The sequence below is a fragment of the Bos grunniens genome, chromosome 6 (genome assembly GCF_055505025.1).
Source record: "Bos grunniens cultivar Pamir isolate PY7600 chromosome 6, Bosgru_T2T1.0, whole genome shotgun sequence".
NCBI lineage: Eukaryota > Metazoa > Chordata > Mammalia > Artiodactyla > Bovidae > Bos > Bos grunniens.
This window is the reverse complement of record NC_141170.1, coordinates 105,386,818-105,403,567: the sequence shown is the minus strand read 5'-3', so window position 1 is coordinate 105,403,567 and position 16,750 is coordinate 105,386,818. Positions and strand designations below refer to the sequence as shown.

General features: G+C 49.0%; 2 protein-coding genes and 2 long non-coding RNA genes across 11 annotated transcripts in view; 2 read left to right on the top strand and 2 right to left on the bottom strand.

The window, feature by feature from the left end:
- The window catches only part of LOC147371159 (uncharacterized), a 22,449-nt gene extending 12,542 nt beyond the window's left edge, over nt 1–9,907 (bottom strand). The window contains exon 1 of the long non-coding RNA XR_015165932.1: nt 9,768–9,907. This is a non-coding gene — a long non-coding RNA (uncharacterized LOC147371159). The remainder of the gene's footprint in view (nt 1–9,767) is intronic.
- NEUROG2 (neurogenin 2) lies at nt 9,325–11,769 on the top strand. The gene is made up of 2 exons (XM_086407136.1): nt 9,325–9,454; nt 9,827–11,769. The coding sequence occupies exon 2, from the start codon at nt 9,828–9,830 to the stop codon at nt 10,638–10,640; it is 813 nt and encodes a 270-aa protein (XP_086263262.1). The 5' UTR covers nt 9,325–9,454; nt 9,827; the 3' UTR covers nt 10,641–11,769.
- On the bottom strand, nt 10,807–14,540 carry LOC147371157 (uncharacterized). Of its 2 annotated transcripts, XR_015165934.1 has the most exons (3): nt 14,370–14,540; nt 14,025–14,174; nt 10,807–11,055 (listed from the first exon to the last, which is right to left on the bottom strand). It is a non-coding gene; the product is annotated as an uncharacterized LOC147371157 (long non-coding RNA). The 2 variants fall into 2 exon arrangements; XR_015165933.1 differs by lacking the exon at nt 10,807–11,055 and having other exon boundaries at nt 13,802–14,174; nt 14,370–14,539.
- Nucleotides 13,153–16,750, top strand: LOC147371156 (uncharacterized). Of its 7 annotated transcripts, none has more exons than XM_086407141.1 (5): nt 13,153–13,287; nt 13,869–14,046; nt 14,158–14,310; nt 15,787–15,966; nt 16,592–16,750. In XM_086407141.1, the coding sequence occupies exons 1-5, from the start codon at nt 13,285–13,287 to the stop codon at nt 16,624–16,626; spliced, it is 549 nt and encodes a 182-aa protein (XP_086263267.1). In that variant the 5' UTR covers nt 13,153–13,284; the 3' UTR covers nt 16,627–16,750. The 7 variants fall into 7 exon arrangements, with proteins under 7 accessions (XP_086263267.1, XP_086263269.1, XP_086263264.1 ...); XM_086407143.1 differs by lacking the exon at nt 16,592–16,750 and adding an exon at nt 15,479–15,519 and having other exon boundaries at nt 15,787–15,916; XM_086407138.1 differs by lacking the exon at nt 16,592–16,750 and having other exon boundaries at nt 13,869–14,040; nt 15,787–16,282.

Below are 16,750 nucleotides of genomic sequence, written 5' to 3'. Positions count from 1 at the left end.
GATCTTCCTGACCTGGGATCAAACTTGAATCTCTTGCATCTCTTGCACTGGCAAGCAGATTCTTTACCAGGGAAGCCTTTTCCAGGATTCTTTACCTGGGCAGCCCTACAATATCCCATGTTAACCCAAAGGGTCCAACTCCTAGGGCCTTAACTATAACTGTGAGCAAGTTCTATGATATAACTCACCTTACTTCAGACATCTCTGATCTGAAATTTACTCCCAATCTTTAATAATAAGAGTAGAAAAGACAGAGGCACTTTGCAGAAGGCCAGTGTTGTTGTTGTTTTTTAATAACAATTTCTGATTATAAATGTTCCAAAATTTACTCGGAAAACACAAAAAGAGAAAATTTAAATTACCAATAACAAAAAGATAGCCACTATGAATACTTTTTTGTCCAGGATGTATGTGTTTGTATTTCCCTACAATCAGAGACATATATCATATACAGATTGGGGTCACACTAAGCATTATATAGAAAGTTTTAAAAATTAAACATCCAGGCTTCTCTGGGGACTCAGTGGTAAAGAATCTGTCTGTCAATGCAGGAGACATGGGTTCAATCCCTGGTCCGGGAAGATCCCACGAGCTGCAGAGTAACTAAGCCTGTAAGCTGCAGCTACTGAGCCTGTGCTCTAGAGCCCTGGAGCCACAACTACTGAAGCCCTGCAACCTAGGGCCCACGCTCAGCAACAAGAAAAGCCACCACCAGAAGTCCTGGCACAACTAGGGAGCAGCCCCAGCTCGCAGCACCAAGAGAAAAGCCTGCACAGCAAGGAGGATTCAGCACAGCCAAAAAATAAAATAAATAAAAATTAAGTATCAATCAAAAATATGATCTTAAAGTCTGCATAATATTTTGGTATTGTGGCAGTATTGTATTTATTATGAGTCAATCTCTACTCTTGGCAGATGAACAGCTTAAAACATTCACAGGTACACTTGGCAAAGTGCAATTTTGCCTGACAAAGTTAAGGACAAGCCAACTGAAGCAGGAAAGCAATGAAGCAGAGGGGAAACAGGAATGTGGGTGTCTGGATCCAGGGGATGAGGCCTAAGGCGACTGCACTTGGTGCCTCTCGCACTCCTTTCCCAACATTTTACACACCCGACATCTAGCTAAAATGGGCACTGAACACCAATTCGGAAGAGAATAAAAAATACCAGGGGAGCGACAAGCAGTCTGGAGAATGAATCTGGAAATGGCTGTAGGTGGGAGGAGAGATACTGATCCGTATAGATACAGTATATTCCCAGCAAGCGCGTAAGAGGTCCTTTTATTAGTCTGGAGTCCAGGGCTTTCCCCCAAAGTACTTAGTCTTGGCCTCACTTCTAGCTGCTAAACAGCTAAATCCTCACAAGAAAGTCTTGGGACCCAGGCCCGCTCGTCTCAAACTTGGCAGCCATCAGAACTACCGGGGGCGGTGTCTTACGCGTCTGTTTATTTCTACTCGGAGAAGCCCACCATCGACAATTTTGAGCCTGAAGGTTAGAAGTGGCCGAGCCTACGCGCTCGTAACCGGAGCCACAGGTGAAGGCCCCAGAGCGCATCCCAAGAGGAATGCGAAACGTCGCCCAGCCCCACGCCGTGTAGGCTCCTCCGCGGACCCCGCCAGAGGGCACCAGGACCTCGCCGCGCGCGCAGCGGCCCCGCACCTGCGGCCAGACCTGCAGACGTTCAGGTGCCACCCCGCAGGCCGCCGTGGGGTGTAGGGGGCGCCGCCTCCAAACCCAGCCGCTTTCCGGCTCCCTCGGCCAGCGCCTGAGACGCTGTTTTGTGTTTTGTTTTAAAAGCCTTCCCCTCCCCGGTACTGCTTGAAGGCGTAAATGAGAGAGAGTGGGAGGGGTGAGAGGGGGAAATGGAGAAAAGAGGCGCGGGAGGACTGAATGCCTTCTTTAAATTACTGCTGACACCTCGGTTCCAGGCCCCTAAAATCTCAATCAACAATCCATTAGAACTCAACAGGAGTAAAACGAAATCCTCGTTTAAGTGTATTTATCCGATCTCCTTTCTCTCTTTCAAATGCTAAATCCATTTCAGCATATGCCCCCTTCTTTCTCTAGCCTTTCTCTCAAGACTGGCAGCCCATACCACTCTTGTAAATATGAAAGATGCTAATCATATGACATATCACGTCTCCGTCGGAGCCGGAATAAAGCCTTCAGATTTGGGATCATTGCCTCCAGACAACAGCTTCATCAGCCGGAAAGTTGGTTTTTTTCTCCTTTCCTTCAACTCTCAATCCCTTCTTTGTCTGGAGTAAAATGCAGCCGACTCGAGCCACCCAGGCCATATGGTTCACTCTGTATTTTCTTAGTTGAATTCTGAATTGTTTCTGTGACTTGCGAAAGTTTTTTTGGAAGTGCGTATAAAGACATAGAAGAGCTACTTGTGCAGGGAGCGCTACCGGGCGCGCCGCGGCCGCCCCCTCCCGGCCTGGAGCCCGGGCGGTTGGCTGCGCGGAAAGTGATGCCGGCCACTGCACGGTCGCGCGGCTAAGACCCGCGGGCCACAGCTGCCGGTTCGTTTGCTATGCGGCCTCCGCGCCTCGCGGAGGGAATGAAATTTGGGGGGAAAGAAAAGATGAATTAATCAGGTGCTAGGGTCGACCCCAAATGGTTTGTGTCCTAAAGTATCGTTTTGGATCCGTGAAAATAAAACATAGCCCGGCTCTCTTCCGACACTGTATTACATTACAGTCTTATTGTCTACCTAACACGGTTTTCTGACATGTGTTAACTTTTTCATTTTTTGTCTACCTATTTGAATGTAAGCTCTTTGGGGGTAGGAATGGTGTCTGTTTTGTGCAGGGGTTGTTCCCAGGGCTTGGTGCAGTGCTCGGCACACACTGGTTGCCCGTGTATGTATAAAGGAGGGATGACTGAATGAGTGCGTTAAGTAGCAAGATGATGTTGCCCAAAGGAACACATTAAAGAACTTTCTCTGCTTAAGATTCGAATTTATTCATCCCAACCTGGCTCTTTTAATTTATATTATCAACAAACAATAATTTCCAGAAGAGAATTCAGTGTTTGGGGAGGTTACGTTTTTCCTTAGTTGGGAGAAGAGAGGGAAAATCAGCTTTCAGATCTTTTTTCCATTGCTTTGAATGAGTTTTGTGTTTTTCAGGTTTGGGACTGTCCCTGCGAGAGAGCAGGCTGCCAAATTTCCTTTCTCTCTAACTCCTTACACAAACCCCAAAGAGTTCTTTCACCAAATCATTAAATTCTACAGAGGTGGTCAAGCTCGCACTGCTTTTCATGAAACGGAGAAAGAAAAGGGTCCTTGAAGTTTAGAAGATGCCCAAGGAAAACTCCTTGAATGACATCAAAAGAATGAGTTTCCATAGCTGTTGAAGCACGAGGGCCATGTATCCGCACAAAGAGGGACCGGGGCACCGGGACGGGCTCACAGCTCTGTCCCAGGACAATTGGGTCACTGAAATAGGGAATTAATTACCATTGGAGAGTGGGCAGCCCATTCACCACTGGCTGAGTTTTATTAAACGCCAATATAAATAACAAAACAACTCTTGTGGCTGCACTATTCCTACACGCCAAAGGAAGGATTATGCCGGGGATTAACATCTTAAAGTCTATGAGACTTTCTGACTCAAGGCTCGGAGCTGGTAATCGTGTTTGTCTCCTGGTTCAGCGATTAGTGATCTCTTTCTTGCACTTTCCCCTGGATAGCCAATGTCCCTTTTTGCAGGCACAGAGGGGTGAGGGGGGCTTCTCTCCCTAGTGGGCCCCCAGCCCCCAATTCAAGCGCCGGCTGTTCTTTTCCCCTTACCTGAGGAAAACAATCAGAAAGCTGGCGGAGACTGGTCAAATTTCCTACAGTGACTTCTTTCCTTCGTGGGAAAGAAGAGGAGTGCTCGGGCAGCGGGTCGCCTACCGAGTGCAGAGAAGCCTGCCGGGTTCTGCCTCTCCGGAGCTGGTGGGAAGAGGGTAGAGAGGGCGCAAAAGGAAGGGAGCCTTTCAGCACCTGCCGGGTGGATTTCAACACCATCAAGAAGACCTCCTGCGTCAAGCTGGAGTCCCTGAATGGTTGGCTTGGGGCGCCAAAGCACATTATACAGGTTTAGGACAAGGGAATAAGGGTCCCGAGAGAGAGGGGTTACGACCTTCTCTGCCTTGCACCTCCTCTTGTAGATTCCCCCGGCCGATCCCCAAATACGGAAGAGGGTGGGGCTGGCCCACTGAAGCTGCCGCGCACCATCCTAGCTCTGACCTCTGCAGGACTAGAGTGACAAACCCTCCCCCACAGGACCCGAGGGAGAGATCCAGGATGAGACAGAATTCCGCACAGGGGTCCAGTAAGAAGGCGGGGAGGGAGGGGGTGATGAGTTTACACTATTAGTGTTCTTGACCTCCTTGCCTCCACAGAAGGGGACCCCCCAAAAATCCGAGCCCACTCTGCCTCCCAACGCTTCACCATCTGCTCATCACTAGTAATGAACTCTGGCCTAGCAAAGAGCCCTCCCCAGGGAAGGGCGGGGGGATGCAGAGGGGGCTAATCATTTCCACTCGGTCTTCAACCACTCTGGAAATCGGAGTGTTTCTAGTCCCCAGCAAATAACTAAAGCTATTCAAGATTGGCTAACTTTTTCTTTCCATCTTTCCGCCTTTTGGAGAGCTAACCGGGTGGATTAGGATTTAGGCTACAAAGCCATCCTTGGCAGACATCATGTAGTCCTTTTTAGCAGAGCAGAGCCCCTCCCTTTCCTTGAAGGCAGGACGGTTTACTGTGAACTGGAGGACGGGCTGGTTGGGGAGGCAACTTTTGCTCTTGTGCTTTCTGGGAAAAGGACCTTTCTTCACACCCATCCCCGCCCCCCCCCCCAACATTCACCTGCAGCAGCAAAAGTATGGTGGGGTGACCATTTGTCCTCTTCGGCCACTTGTGAGGTCGAAGTGTGGATGGGATGTGTGGATGGGCCCCACAGCAACACCTACCCTAAACTTTAGAGCTCTTGGGTCGTCTCAAAGTTCAAGCTTCTTAAAAACAACAAAGACTTTCTAAAGGTCTCCACCCCCCTCCCTGCTCCCCTTACTTCACTTTTCTCTCCCTACACAACCTCGGGCCTCCTTTCTTTTTAAGGCTTGGGGATGAGTTTAAATCATTGGGCTCCCATTTCTTGATTACTGCCTGCTTTGAGCTTTTGTTCTCTTAAAGTAGGGATTGCACACAGAAAGAGGGGCTGAAGATGAACAGTTTGACCCTTTAGGACAGTTCACGCAATGGACAGGAGCGGCCCTCGGTCACCAAATTCACTGACGCTATTCACGCGCTCCCCTCCCCCTTCGCATAACATTTCAGCCTCGTTTCATCTGGACAATCTTTTAGACCACACAAGTGCCTCTTGAATTTATTTAAGTTAAAAGAGTGCTAGAAGCATCCAGCTAAGGATATCTGGCACTGGCTTCGTCTTTGCAAATCTGAGTACAAATCGAAATTGCTTTTTTTCAGCAAAACCAAGCAAAATGTGGAACAAATAAAATATTGCGGATGAGTGTGAATGGCTGGCTTCTGAATTGCACTAGTGTGTTAATAGTTCTTGATGTTCTTCTCTTTTAAAAAACAACACTCTTCATAGTAGGAAATATTTCCCGAAATATTATGAACAGTGATGCTTTTCTTGAAGGCTACTAAGCAAAAACAGAACCAAAATTCTTAAAATTCCAAGATAATGTTATTGTTTAGTCACTCAGTCGTTTCTAACTCTTTGCAGCCCCGTGGACTGTAGCCCATCAGACTCCTCTGTCCATGGGATTTCTCAGGCAAGAATACTGGAGTGAGCTGCCATTTCCTTTGCCAGGGGATCTTGCGGCCCCAGGGATTGAACCCAGGTCTCCTGCATTTCAGGCGGATTTTTTTTAAACTACTGAGCCACCAGGGAAGCTGGAAGATAATATAGGGGGTGATTAAAAAAAAAACAAACTTGTACTTTTGCACAGTAATCTAACACAAACCACTCACTGCATATAGCCGACAAATTCCTTACTTTAAAAAGTTACATAAACTCCATGGTATCTTTATAGCCACATAGATTAGAGATTGATTTCTGTCATTTGAATATGTACACAAGCTTATGTTTCTTTTGCATACTTTTTCCTTTTGGAAAGAATCTCCTTTCCTGGAAATTTCCAGAATCAGAAATGTGCGATTTACCCTAATAATATTTTACTGTTACTAAATATCTGCACAGGATACTCTTAAATATTCATTATTAACTTCTTACAGACAGTATAGAAAGTTTGGGTTTTGACAAAGAAAAGCATGTACCCTTTCAGCGCATCATAAAAACATAAAATCTTGAAAGAACATAAAAACTGAGGGGTCAGACACCCAAACAGTCTTAAAAATCATCTAAAGAAACCCATTGTGTGTTTCACTAGCAATAAACATTAAAACCAGCTTGATCTTGGAGTTTGTTTGGAGTTATACAAAATTCATCCGGTTTTCCTTTAAGCCTCCACTTAATTAGATTCCGATTCTGTTTTCCCCCTAATATATTTTATCATCAAATCAACCCAGCACTTCCTAGCCAGACCAAAAATTTAAAGACCTATCTAAAGTATGTTTCTACTGATACTAAAGTAAACTTTCCTTTGTTTCTACTACATTAACCTTGTCTTTCTTTGCAGGCCACTCCTGCCAGGAGATGTAGGTATGTAAAAGCTGACACTCCATAATATCTCCCATCATTCCAGTATTTGTTTTTAGCAGCCTTTGATCATTTCCTCAGAACCTAGCTTTCTCGTCCTATTTCTTTCAAAATTAATACAAAAATCCTGCATCCACTCCCATGTGTTCCTTCCATTTTTGACTAGACAAGACATAACAGAGTTTTCTTTTAGGGGGACTGTAAAGAATATTTACTTATTTGGCCTCAGTGATCATATCCTATAAAATAATGCTAATGTGTGCATCAACGATGGTAAGCATTTTTGGTATCTTTCACTATTGATGCATTTTTTTCTTGAACAAACTCTTTTATGAAGTTCTTCTTCTGCGGGTTCATGATACAGAGAGAGACACCCAAAGAAGGGTGAGACAGAGGTGAGACAGGCAGATGTTGTGTTCTGAAAAGACTAAACATTTCCCTTCTTTCTTGTTTAATATCTGCACTTCTGCCATATGAAATTAAGCTGTTCTAAAAGAACTGAGCAGGAAACTAGGGAAATAATGCTATTATGTTTAGGGAATTTGTTTTTAAAGTGGGTGGGGGGAAGAGATGCAAAGCACAAGTATCAACCAGCAAGGTGAAAATTGTGGCAATTTTCAAATATTTCAAGACAAAGAAGTCTGAGGTTGGATAGCTGCAGCGGGTAGCAGTCCCTTTCATGAGATTCTAATTTTCATTTTCTTTACTTTATGCCTTCCAAGCCTGCTCATTATCTCCCTGAAGAAAACATTAAACAAATTAAAACCATGCCCGAACACTTTCATCGTCCCTTTCTCTGAAATACAGCTTGTTTCCAATTCCCACAATCCGAATGAGACCGAGACCAGAGACAACATTCTTTTTCTCTCACCACTTCTCAAATCTTAACATTCCTATTGAGCCTTGCTGAAACTTAATCTGCAAAAGAAACTCCTCTGCAATCTACTGGAGTCCAGATGCATTCCCGCTACCCATGCACCATCTAACACTCGGCCCAGCACACACTTCTGGGTGATGTGGTTCTAAGAAGTCAGCCACTTCGACAAGAGGGTGGGCGTGAGGAGGAGGAGGAGGGAGGGAGGGATGGCTGTTGAGCAATTCAGAACAAGTTCCCTCCGAGGTCCAGTAGCCCTCCAGCTCTTTTTTCCTATTGAAAAGCCGGGAGAATCAGGAGGACGGGCCCCATGTCCCTACAACGCCCCCCAACGCGGAGCAGAGGTCATGGAAATGTCAACGCAGCCCATTCGCTCTGCCGAGCTACAAGTCGGCCGCTCCTCCCGCTGCCACCTAGGCAGGAAGCCCTTTGCGGTCCCGCCCCACCATAAACACGGGTTAGCCCGAACGCGCCCCACCCTTCCCCGAAAACCAAAAACCTGTATGGTGCTGTGTGTCACACGTAAAATGAGGAGGCCCCTTTTAGCTCTAATAAGTGAGTGTTTTTAGTTTCACCTCCTCTAAAAGTCCATCAACTGCTCCCCTACTCTATCTCCCTGTCAGGAGACGCCTCTATAAATCCTCCAACGTCCTCTCTCTTCACCCTTCCACGTCAGTCTTTCTGGAACCTAAACATGCTTGCCCGCCAAGTGACCACAGCTCGCCATCCATACCCTATGCCTCCTTTAACCAAACGAAAGCGTTTTGAAATACTTTACTATTTGAGACCATTCCTAAGAAGCTTTGCCAAGAGACGTCCGGCTGCAGCAGAGGGCTTACTACTTTTCCTGGGATTCTGACCCCTATTAACTAATTTCTAGGATCCCGACGTCCGGGAGCTCAGAGGCCAGACAGCGCCGGGTGCCTTGAGGTGCGTGCGCGTGCGCGTCGGGACGGGGGTGGGGTGCGGCCGCGAGGACTGGGACCCGGGCGGTCGCCTTGGTCTCCCCACCCGCCCCCAGCGCCCCGGCCCCTAATGAGCCGCTGAAAGGGAGCGGGCTCCTGTGCGCGTGGCTCGCAGGCCTCCCGGAGTCCGGGGCGCCCTGATTGGCCAGCTGCGCCTCGCGACCTCCATTCATTAATAAATTAGCGGCACGCTCCAGCCGAGCGCGAGCCACCAATCACAATGGGCAGCGACGGCGACAACAGCCGCAGCTTGAGCCGATGCCGCAGCTCCAGCAGTCCGACCGCAGCCTCGAGCTCCAACGGGAGCTTTAGAACCGTGTTATGCTGATTAGATAAAGGGGGGAAAGAGAGGCGGGGGGCGATGGAAAGAGGAGGATGGATGGATGGCAGGGCCAGGGGAGGGGGGGAAGTGGGTGAAGAAAGAAAGAAATGAATGATGATAATGCAATGAAAAGAGTAAGCCGGGTAGGGAAAAGCGGGGGAGAAGGGGGGCCAGCACAGGGGAGGGGAGGAGAAAGCGGCGGCCGAGGGTTGGAGGGTGGGGTGGGGGCCCCGGGGGCAGATCTGATTGTTTTCTTGGTGGTATATAAGGGGTTTTAAGGAGAGTCGTGTGCCAGACACGCAGCCACTGAACCACAAGCAGCTTCGCTTTAACTGGAGTGCCTGGGAGTCGCGTGCCAGGAGTCGCGCGTCCAGGGACTGACTGACAAGACAGACACGCACCACCACCACAACACACGAGACCCGGGCGGGTCGCCGAGGCCGCCGGGGCTCTTGGCAAAGTCGCCGGTCAGAGAGGTCCCCCGCGGAGCCGCGCCGCAGCAGCGCCAGGCCCGGTGCCTCCAAGCCGGCAGAAGGAGCAGCGCTGAGCTCCCGGCTGCGCGGAGAATCGCAGCACGCGCCAAAGAGCGACGCCGAGGCACATTTAGAGAGAGAACCAAGTGAGTACCCGCGCTGCGGCTTCCAACTTAGGGGCGTTTCCCGCACGGCGTCCCACCACATCCGAACGCCCTTCGCCCGCGACGAATCTTTTGTCGCGGGGTCGCAGTCCCTTCCCGGGAGAGAACACAGCTGTCAGGGCGTGTCAGAGTTCGGAACCCAGTTGGCTGGCGACAGGGTCACAACAAGGGGCGCCCGCGAACTGGGAGAGCACAAGGCAGGGTTTCCTCCCCAATTTACTTTCCTCCTTGGCGCGATTCCGAGCGGGTCTTCTCGGGCGCGCAGCAGTAAGTCCCTATAACACTGACAGCTTACCTCTGCCGCTATATTCACACCCCATTTGGTTCTTTCTCCCTCTCTGCTCTCTTCTCCAGGATGTTCGTCAAATCCGAGACCTTGGAGTTAAAGGAGGAAGAGGACGTGCTGGTGCTGCTTGGCTCGGCCTCCCCCGCCTCAGCGGCTCTGACCCCTGTATCTTCCAGCGCTGACGAGGAGGAAGAGGAGGAGCTGGGCGCGGCGGGCGGAGCGCGTCGGCAGCTTGGGGCAGAGGCCGGGCCCGCGGCTCTGGGCGGCTCGCCGGGAGGAGCCGAGGGCTGCCGGCCGGCGCGGCTGCTGGGTGTGGTTCATGAGTGCAAGCGGCGCCCTTCGAGGGCAAGGGCTGTTTCTCGCGGCGCCAAGACGGCCGAGACCGTGCAGCGCATCAAGAAGACCCGTAGACTGAAGGCCAACAACCGCGAGCGCAACCGCATGCACAATCTGAACGCGGCGCTGGACGCGCTGCGTGAGGTGCTCCCCACATTCCCAGAGGACGCCAAGCTCACCAAGATCGAGACCCTGCGTTTCGCCCACAACTACATATGGGCGCTCACCGAGACCCTGCGCCTGGCTGACCACTGTGGCGGCGGCAGCCTGCCTGGGGCGCTCTTCTCGGAGGCAGTCATACTGAGTCCGGGAGGCACTAGCGCCGCCTTGAGCAACAGCGGAGACAGCCCTTCGCCCGCCTCCACGTGGAGCTGCACAAACAGCCCCGCGGAGTCTTCCTCGGCGTCCTCCAACTCCACCTCCCCCTACAGCTGCACTTTATCTCCCGCCAGCCCGGAGGGTTCAGACATGGACTATTGGCAGCCCCCACCTCCAGACAAGCACCGCTACGCACCTCACCTCCCCATAGTCAGGGACTGTATCTAGAACTGCCATCTCTGCTACCCACGCCAGGCCTTAGTGGGTACCCTTTCCTGCCCCCGATCAAGCCCTCCTCCCATCCCCCGCTTTCCATGCCCGGGAAACCGTCTCACTACTCAGAGCATGTGTAGCCGTTCTGATTACTCGGTTATTGGTTGCATTCCTTGGCTAAGTAAGGGCTTCCTTAGTTCAGCCGGGCTCTCTAATTTATTGGCGTGATGGAGCTTATTGTCGAAGAGGATTGTAGAGTTGGGGGCCGGGAGGAGGGAGGCACTTAAGGTAAAAAGATGCTGGGAAGAGATAAAGGTGACACTTCTAAAGAGTTTGTAGAGCGGACTGACGCTCCTGCCCTCTCGGTGCGATTCATGTGAATCTCCCAGGGGGAACGCAACCGGTTCCTGTGATCTCTTCACCTTTGCTTCTACATAGAGATGTTAATGTCGAGTAGAAAGAAATGTATCTTAGCATCTGAATGATTTTACCGGTAATAATATTATCCACAGATTTGCAATGGCTGGCATCTGCTTTATTCCCAGTGCTGCCTGCGGGCTGTGGGAATTTCACCTGTCAAACCAAACTTTCCCTCTCTGATGTGCACTTTGTTCTGTTTCCCAGATTCGTCACAATGCCTATTGTCCCGCTCTTCTCTTTCCTTTTTCTTCTCCATTTTGCCATCTGTCTCTTATGATTTATAAGGGGGAAAAAGTTGTTTTGTTAGAGGGCCAGGTTAGAAGTCATTGTATAATTTGTAGGCTTTGTAATGATTGAATGCAAGCGTGGAAATTTAGGCTGAACTCTCTATCAAAAGGAAAAATGTGGAGGAAAACGGAAAAATCAGGAGGGAGGATTGCTTCATGAATTATTTATCTCGACCTTTTAGGGGAGAAGAAACTCCCCCATTCTTTCAAGAGATTAAAAATAAATCAACACACTGAAAACCTAAGCAGACACGGAGCATTATCAGGATCAGCCACACACGTGTTTCCTTCTATTTATTATAAAGAAAAATTTCATGGGAAAAGTATGTATTTTTTGTATATTCTACAGAGTTTATTCTAGTATGTATTTACTTCTTGAAAGAACAAGAAAATTGTTCTTGTGATTAAACTATAAATAAAGTATCTAATTTTCATAATTTTTGTGTGTTTATTACTTTCCTGTTTAGGTGGCTTTTAGAAGAATAAGTTGCATTTTTTTTCTTAACTCCCTATATCTGAGTAGAGTACTTGTTTGTTTTTGTTTTGTCAATGTTTGTGTGTAGAATTCATTGACACATAAGGTCTAAGCAATCACAGGAAGCTGAATTATATTCAAGACACTAACAATGACATAAAAGTGTAACTCTCCATACAAATAAAAGCTTGTTTTTTAAGAAATCAATTTCTGAGCAAACAAGATTAGTTAAAAAAAAGTTTGGGGAATTTAAATTATAATTAAGTAATGATGAGCACCAAAGTTCAGAAACTTTGCTTTTAAAAAATAGTGGAGTTGAACTATCTTGACGGAGTGTGTAGAAATTTGGTTCTTACACTTCACTTCTTTGAGCTTCAGTTATCGTCTGTAAACAAAAGGGACTGGATAGTGATCTCTAACATCTGTGACGTAACTGAGTGTTTATAAATTCATTATTGGAAGCTGATTTCATGTTAGCCAATTCAGTCTTTGTTAAAGCAGTTTACATAGACAAAACATCTTCAGAGAGAAAGCAAAAACGGTTTCCTAATCACCAGGATACATAACTCTGTAACTTGCAGCTCAGTCTCCAAAGCAGAAATCAATGCTCTTTGACTGGCCTTGGGTCAAAGATGATCAGGTGAAGGCTGACCACTTTAGAGGAGGGTGGCCAAGACTTCACAAGCCAAAAAAAAAAAAAACATGCCAGCAAAGAAATGTTGGTTGTTCATAGTTCCTCCCACCCTCATGAATTTCATATCTGCTTCCGCTTTAAGCAAATCCTCCTCTACTCTGCATATACCAATGATCATTCTAAAATGTCCTAACTACTCCTTCTCTCTGTTCATGTAGAAATATTGTGTTTAATAACTGAATAGCTATTTTTAATAAAAGGAAGAACCAACCCAGCATTTGTTTGGTTTTCATCTTTGGATGTAAGGGAGACTTGTTGGAAAACCCCTTCTAGTTTAAAGATTTTATTATTCTTAACCACTCTTGATTATCTAATAAGGAGAAAGAGATATTTCTCCTACACCTTTATGTTTCTAGTGTTTAAAAAGCCAAGCAATTGTAGTATGAGAATTCTAAAACACAGTTTTAATGCCAAATCACTGTTCTTTTAGTGATGATGGTGGTTATTGTGAGAGCAGACCTCTTTTGGAAACATGCCAAGAAACAGGTTCCTGACATGTCTGGGGAGGCAACTCTTCAGGTGCAGGTACTCAGGAAAACCCAACTGGAGGGGGAAGCGGGGATGGGAATCCTATAACTAGGTGGTGACCCTAATGGCTTATTCGGAGAGGCATGGATCGAGAGAGGGTTCAATAGTCATAGTTTTGATGAATGGTAATACAGCTAATGACTTAACCTGTGACCCAGTTGAATCTAGCAGTCACCTCTGCACAGCTACTCCAGGGCCAGAGTCTCGTTCAGCCAGAGTTTGCAGGTCCTCTTACACATCAGAAGCACCTCATATATGGTAGGAATTTCGTCTACCACCTGTGATCTACACTCAGGCTTTTCCTTCTCTATCTACAACACACCTTATTTCACACTGCTGCTGTTACTTGGTCTCTTCAGTTGTGTCCGACTCTGTGCGACCCCATGGACTGTACCCCACCAGGCTCCTCCATCTATGCGATTCTCCAGGGAAGAGTGCTGGAGTGGGTTGCCATTCCCTTCTCCAGTGGATCTTCCCAACCCAGGGATCGAACCCGGGTCTCCTGCATTGTAGGCAGATTCTTTACCACTGAGCCACCAGGGAAGCCCTATTTTACACTAAATAGGTGCAATTAATTTTCTTTATGGCGTCTAATCACTTTTAGCGATTAAGAACGTTCTTTCTGCCTCACTTCGCACTAGGAGTTTTCCTTGCCAACCCACCGCAAGCTCCACAGCCTGTGGGTTGAGGCCCAGTCGTCCTCTTCCCTCCCCTGTAAGAATGAGAATTACAGGTCTCAGCTTCAGCAGAAGGGAATATAGTCGCTCCTCGATTTAATCCATTCCTTCCTCCCTCATTGTGCCTGCCTGTGACCAGCTTGGTTTGTCTGCACCAAGTAGGTTCCTGGGCAAGCTAAGCCAAGCCATTCTATTTCTGGAGCCCTCTGCCGAGAGCCGCTTCAAGCAAAACCATGGAAATGTTCTGATGACAGTCCCACACCGCTACAGTTGCCAGATCTTCCCAGCGCCAGCGGCGCGCGGCGGCGGCGCGTTTACCTAAGCGCGGAGAAGTGTGAGGGTTGGTCCTGCCCCGGGTGGATCGTCGCTTTGGCGCCGTCAGGCTTCAGGCATTGATTGTATTTACTTGTTCTGAAGTGCCCAGGACTTAAGGTTGATTTTCCTTCACCAGATTTAAAATACATTCATCTGTGGGCGAACAAGGAGGAAAAGAAGAAACAGAGGGCTGCCAGGCGAAGCGGGAACCAGAGGAGTACCCGGGCGGCCCTGGGCAGGAGCCGGGTGGGCGCCCTTTCGGGAAGAGAGCCCGGAGGGCCCAGTGGAGGTGAGGGCGTCGGAAGGCCCCGGGCGGCCTTGGCCGGGAAGGAGCAAGGGTCCCGTTACCCGCAGAGGATATCTAGGCCCAAGGCCCGCTTCTGCCGCGCCCGCCCTCCGGTCTGGGTCGGCTGGGCTCCCGGCTGCGTCAAGGTCGGGTCTGCTGGAGAGACTGGAAGTTGCGGTTCGCTGCCGCCCACCGCGTGCGCCCCCTGCATCGCACAGCCTTGGGCCTGTTGTGACTTCTGGGCATCGACACCTGGAACCCGTTAAAAGCGCCTCCTCCTCACGCCCGGCCTCGGTCTTTCCCCACCCTCAGGCTCTCCGGGCCCAGGCGAGCTTTGAATGTATTAATTAAATAAAGCAGGCAGCCCTTGAATCGCTCCAATGCAGGGCGCTCCCGGGAGCGTGAAAGTCCTGGCCTCCGAATCCGCCAAAGAAAATGTGTGAAAAGAGAATTAGTGAAATTAGGTTAGACCAATAAAACGTGAGGGCGCCAGCATCCCCCCCTTCCCTCTCCCCCAGCCTGGGGCTAGAAGGGCTATCTAGTCTGATCTATTGTTTCCCGCCCTGGCAGGGGGTTCATTGTTTGATAAATAATTCCCCCTCCATTTTATTCTTTAAAAAAAAAAAGGGGGGGTATTTGCATAATCACTGCTTTGATGTGGCCAGAAATCGGAGGCTTGGTCTCCCCAAGTCTGCTATTGGTAGCGAGGCAACCAAGCTCGGTCCAGATCTTTTACTTCACTGACAGTGTGTGGCAGACTGTCAGAAACGGCACTGTTCAGCTGCTGCCTCCTTTTTAAAAAGGATCCACTTTAATGATTAAACCTAAGGAATGTCCAAAAGGAGGGGGGCAAGGGGGAAGGACGAGGGTTCTCACCCCCCCTCCACCTCCCTCTGTCCTTCAGGGTTCATTGTTCCCAGCAGTTTCTTTTCCAAATCCCTGGGGTGGGGGTGGGGGTTGCCTCTCCCTTGGGGCTTCTCCACGTGGCTCGCCGTGGGCACCCGCAGGGGTCCACCCCGGGCCGAGGAGGGGCGAGGTCCGCTAGAGCGGTCCTCCTCGCCCCTCACCCGTTTTTCTTTCCCCAGTTTGGTTTACCCAGCACTGTACTCTCGCGCTCGCTTCGCCTGGCGGCCCACCTCTGTTTCTTCTTTTCCTTCTTGTTCACCCACAGATGAATGAATGGATGGGGTTTGTCTTCTGCAGGATGCCGAAGTGAGCTGCTCTTTGGTTCTCGAGTGGAAACGGAGTGGGGAGGGTCCCTGGGAACGCAACTTGGGGGCAGTTTCAGATGGTTCCCGACAGGCGAGAGGAGCAAAGAAATTCACTCATCCGGAAAGCAGATCGAGAAAGCCAGTGTGGCCGGAGCTGCGATTTCCCTGCAAGGTGGCGGGAGTCGGAAGATGGAGTTGGGAAAGAGTCCTGATGGTGTGTGCGCGCTACAATAAATGACTTCTCTGTCTCTCTCTCTCTCTCTGCCAGGGTCGCGGGAGGAGGGGAGGCGATGCGAGTGTTCCTGTTTGCGTTCGCTTGCGCCAGCTTCTCCAGCCCCTCAAGCACAAATGGGGAAAAGTCAGCTCGGATTATTGACTAGAAACACTACGTTAGGAGCCGGGGCTGCCCCAGCAACTGGACAGGTGCCAGCTCTGATCTCCAGGCTGGGTAGGTCTCACCTGTGGCAGAAACGCACAGCCTCCCCCGCCCTGAGTCCAGGATTTCGGGAGGGCGGGAGTGGGGAGACTCCCGAGGGGAAGAAGGATCCCCGAAGCACCTGCGCCACCGGATCCCACTACCTGTGCGTCTTCCGAGTCCCCGCATCCTCCGATCTGGACCCCGGGCCATTTTTCAAGTGTCTCACCAGCTTTTGGACGCAGAGCCTCAACGGTTGCTTAGCTCATTATAAATTCTCTTCTTTATACTTTTCAAGGCTGTAGCCGTATAAACAATCGGTTTTCTTTGTATCATATAAAATAAAAGATTCAAGATTTTTCCCCAGCGGCAGTATACTTGTAATTTTGTTTGGACTTTGAGAGCCGCTCTGTAGACACTATAGGGTATACTGAATTCCAGAGATGTAAGAAATCGAGAGGCAAAAAGCTAAAATTATTTCAAAGGACACATCTCTAAGAGACACTGTTGGACTGTAGCTGGTCTTTGAAAGATTTAATAACAAGTGTATCTCTTCTCTGATCTTGTTGAATTGTAGAACAGACCCTGACACCAGCAATTTTCTTCACTTTTCCTGCCTTTCTAATGATTCCATCACTACTTTCTCTTTTTTCTTCAGGACCTGCAGGCATACTTGGAGACATTAAACCATGAAGCAAAGAACCAAAACCTTTCACCAATTTTATTTGATCTAGAAACAATTAAGTAAAAGTGCTGAAGTCCATGTTATATGGGGAACAGGAAACTTCAAAATAAGCAGAGAAAGCTGGGGGCTGGT

What these genes read in the sequence shown, in the direction of transcription:
- NEUROG2 (XM_086407136.1), top strand. Translation starts at nt 9,828, where the DNA reads ATGTTCGTCAAATCCGAGACCTTGGAGTTAAAGGAGGAAGAGGACGTG.
- LOC147371156 (XM_086407137.1), top strand. An exon ending in AAGCGCGGAGAAGTGTGAGG is followed by an intron (nt 14,047 to 14,157) that starts GTTGGTCCTGCC and finishes TTCCTTCACCAG; the next exon opens with ATTTAAAATACATTCATCTG. An exon ending in GCCCGGAGGGCCCAGTGGAG is followed by an intron (nt 14,311 to 15,786) that starts GTGAGGGCGTCG and finishes TCTCTCTGCCAG; the next exon opens with GGTCGCGGGAGGAGGGGAGG.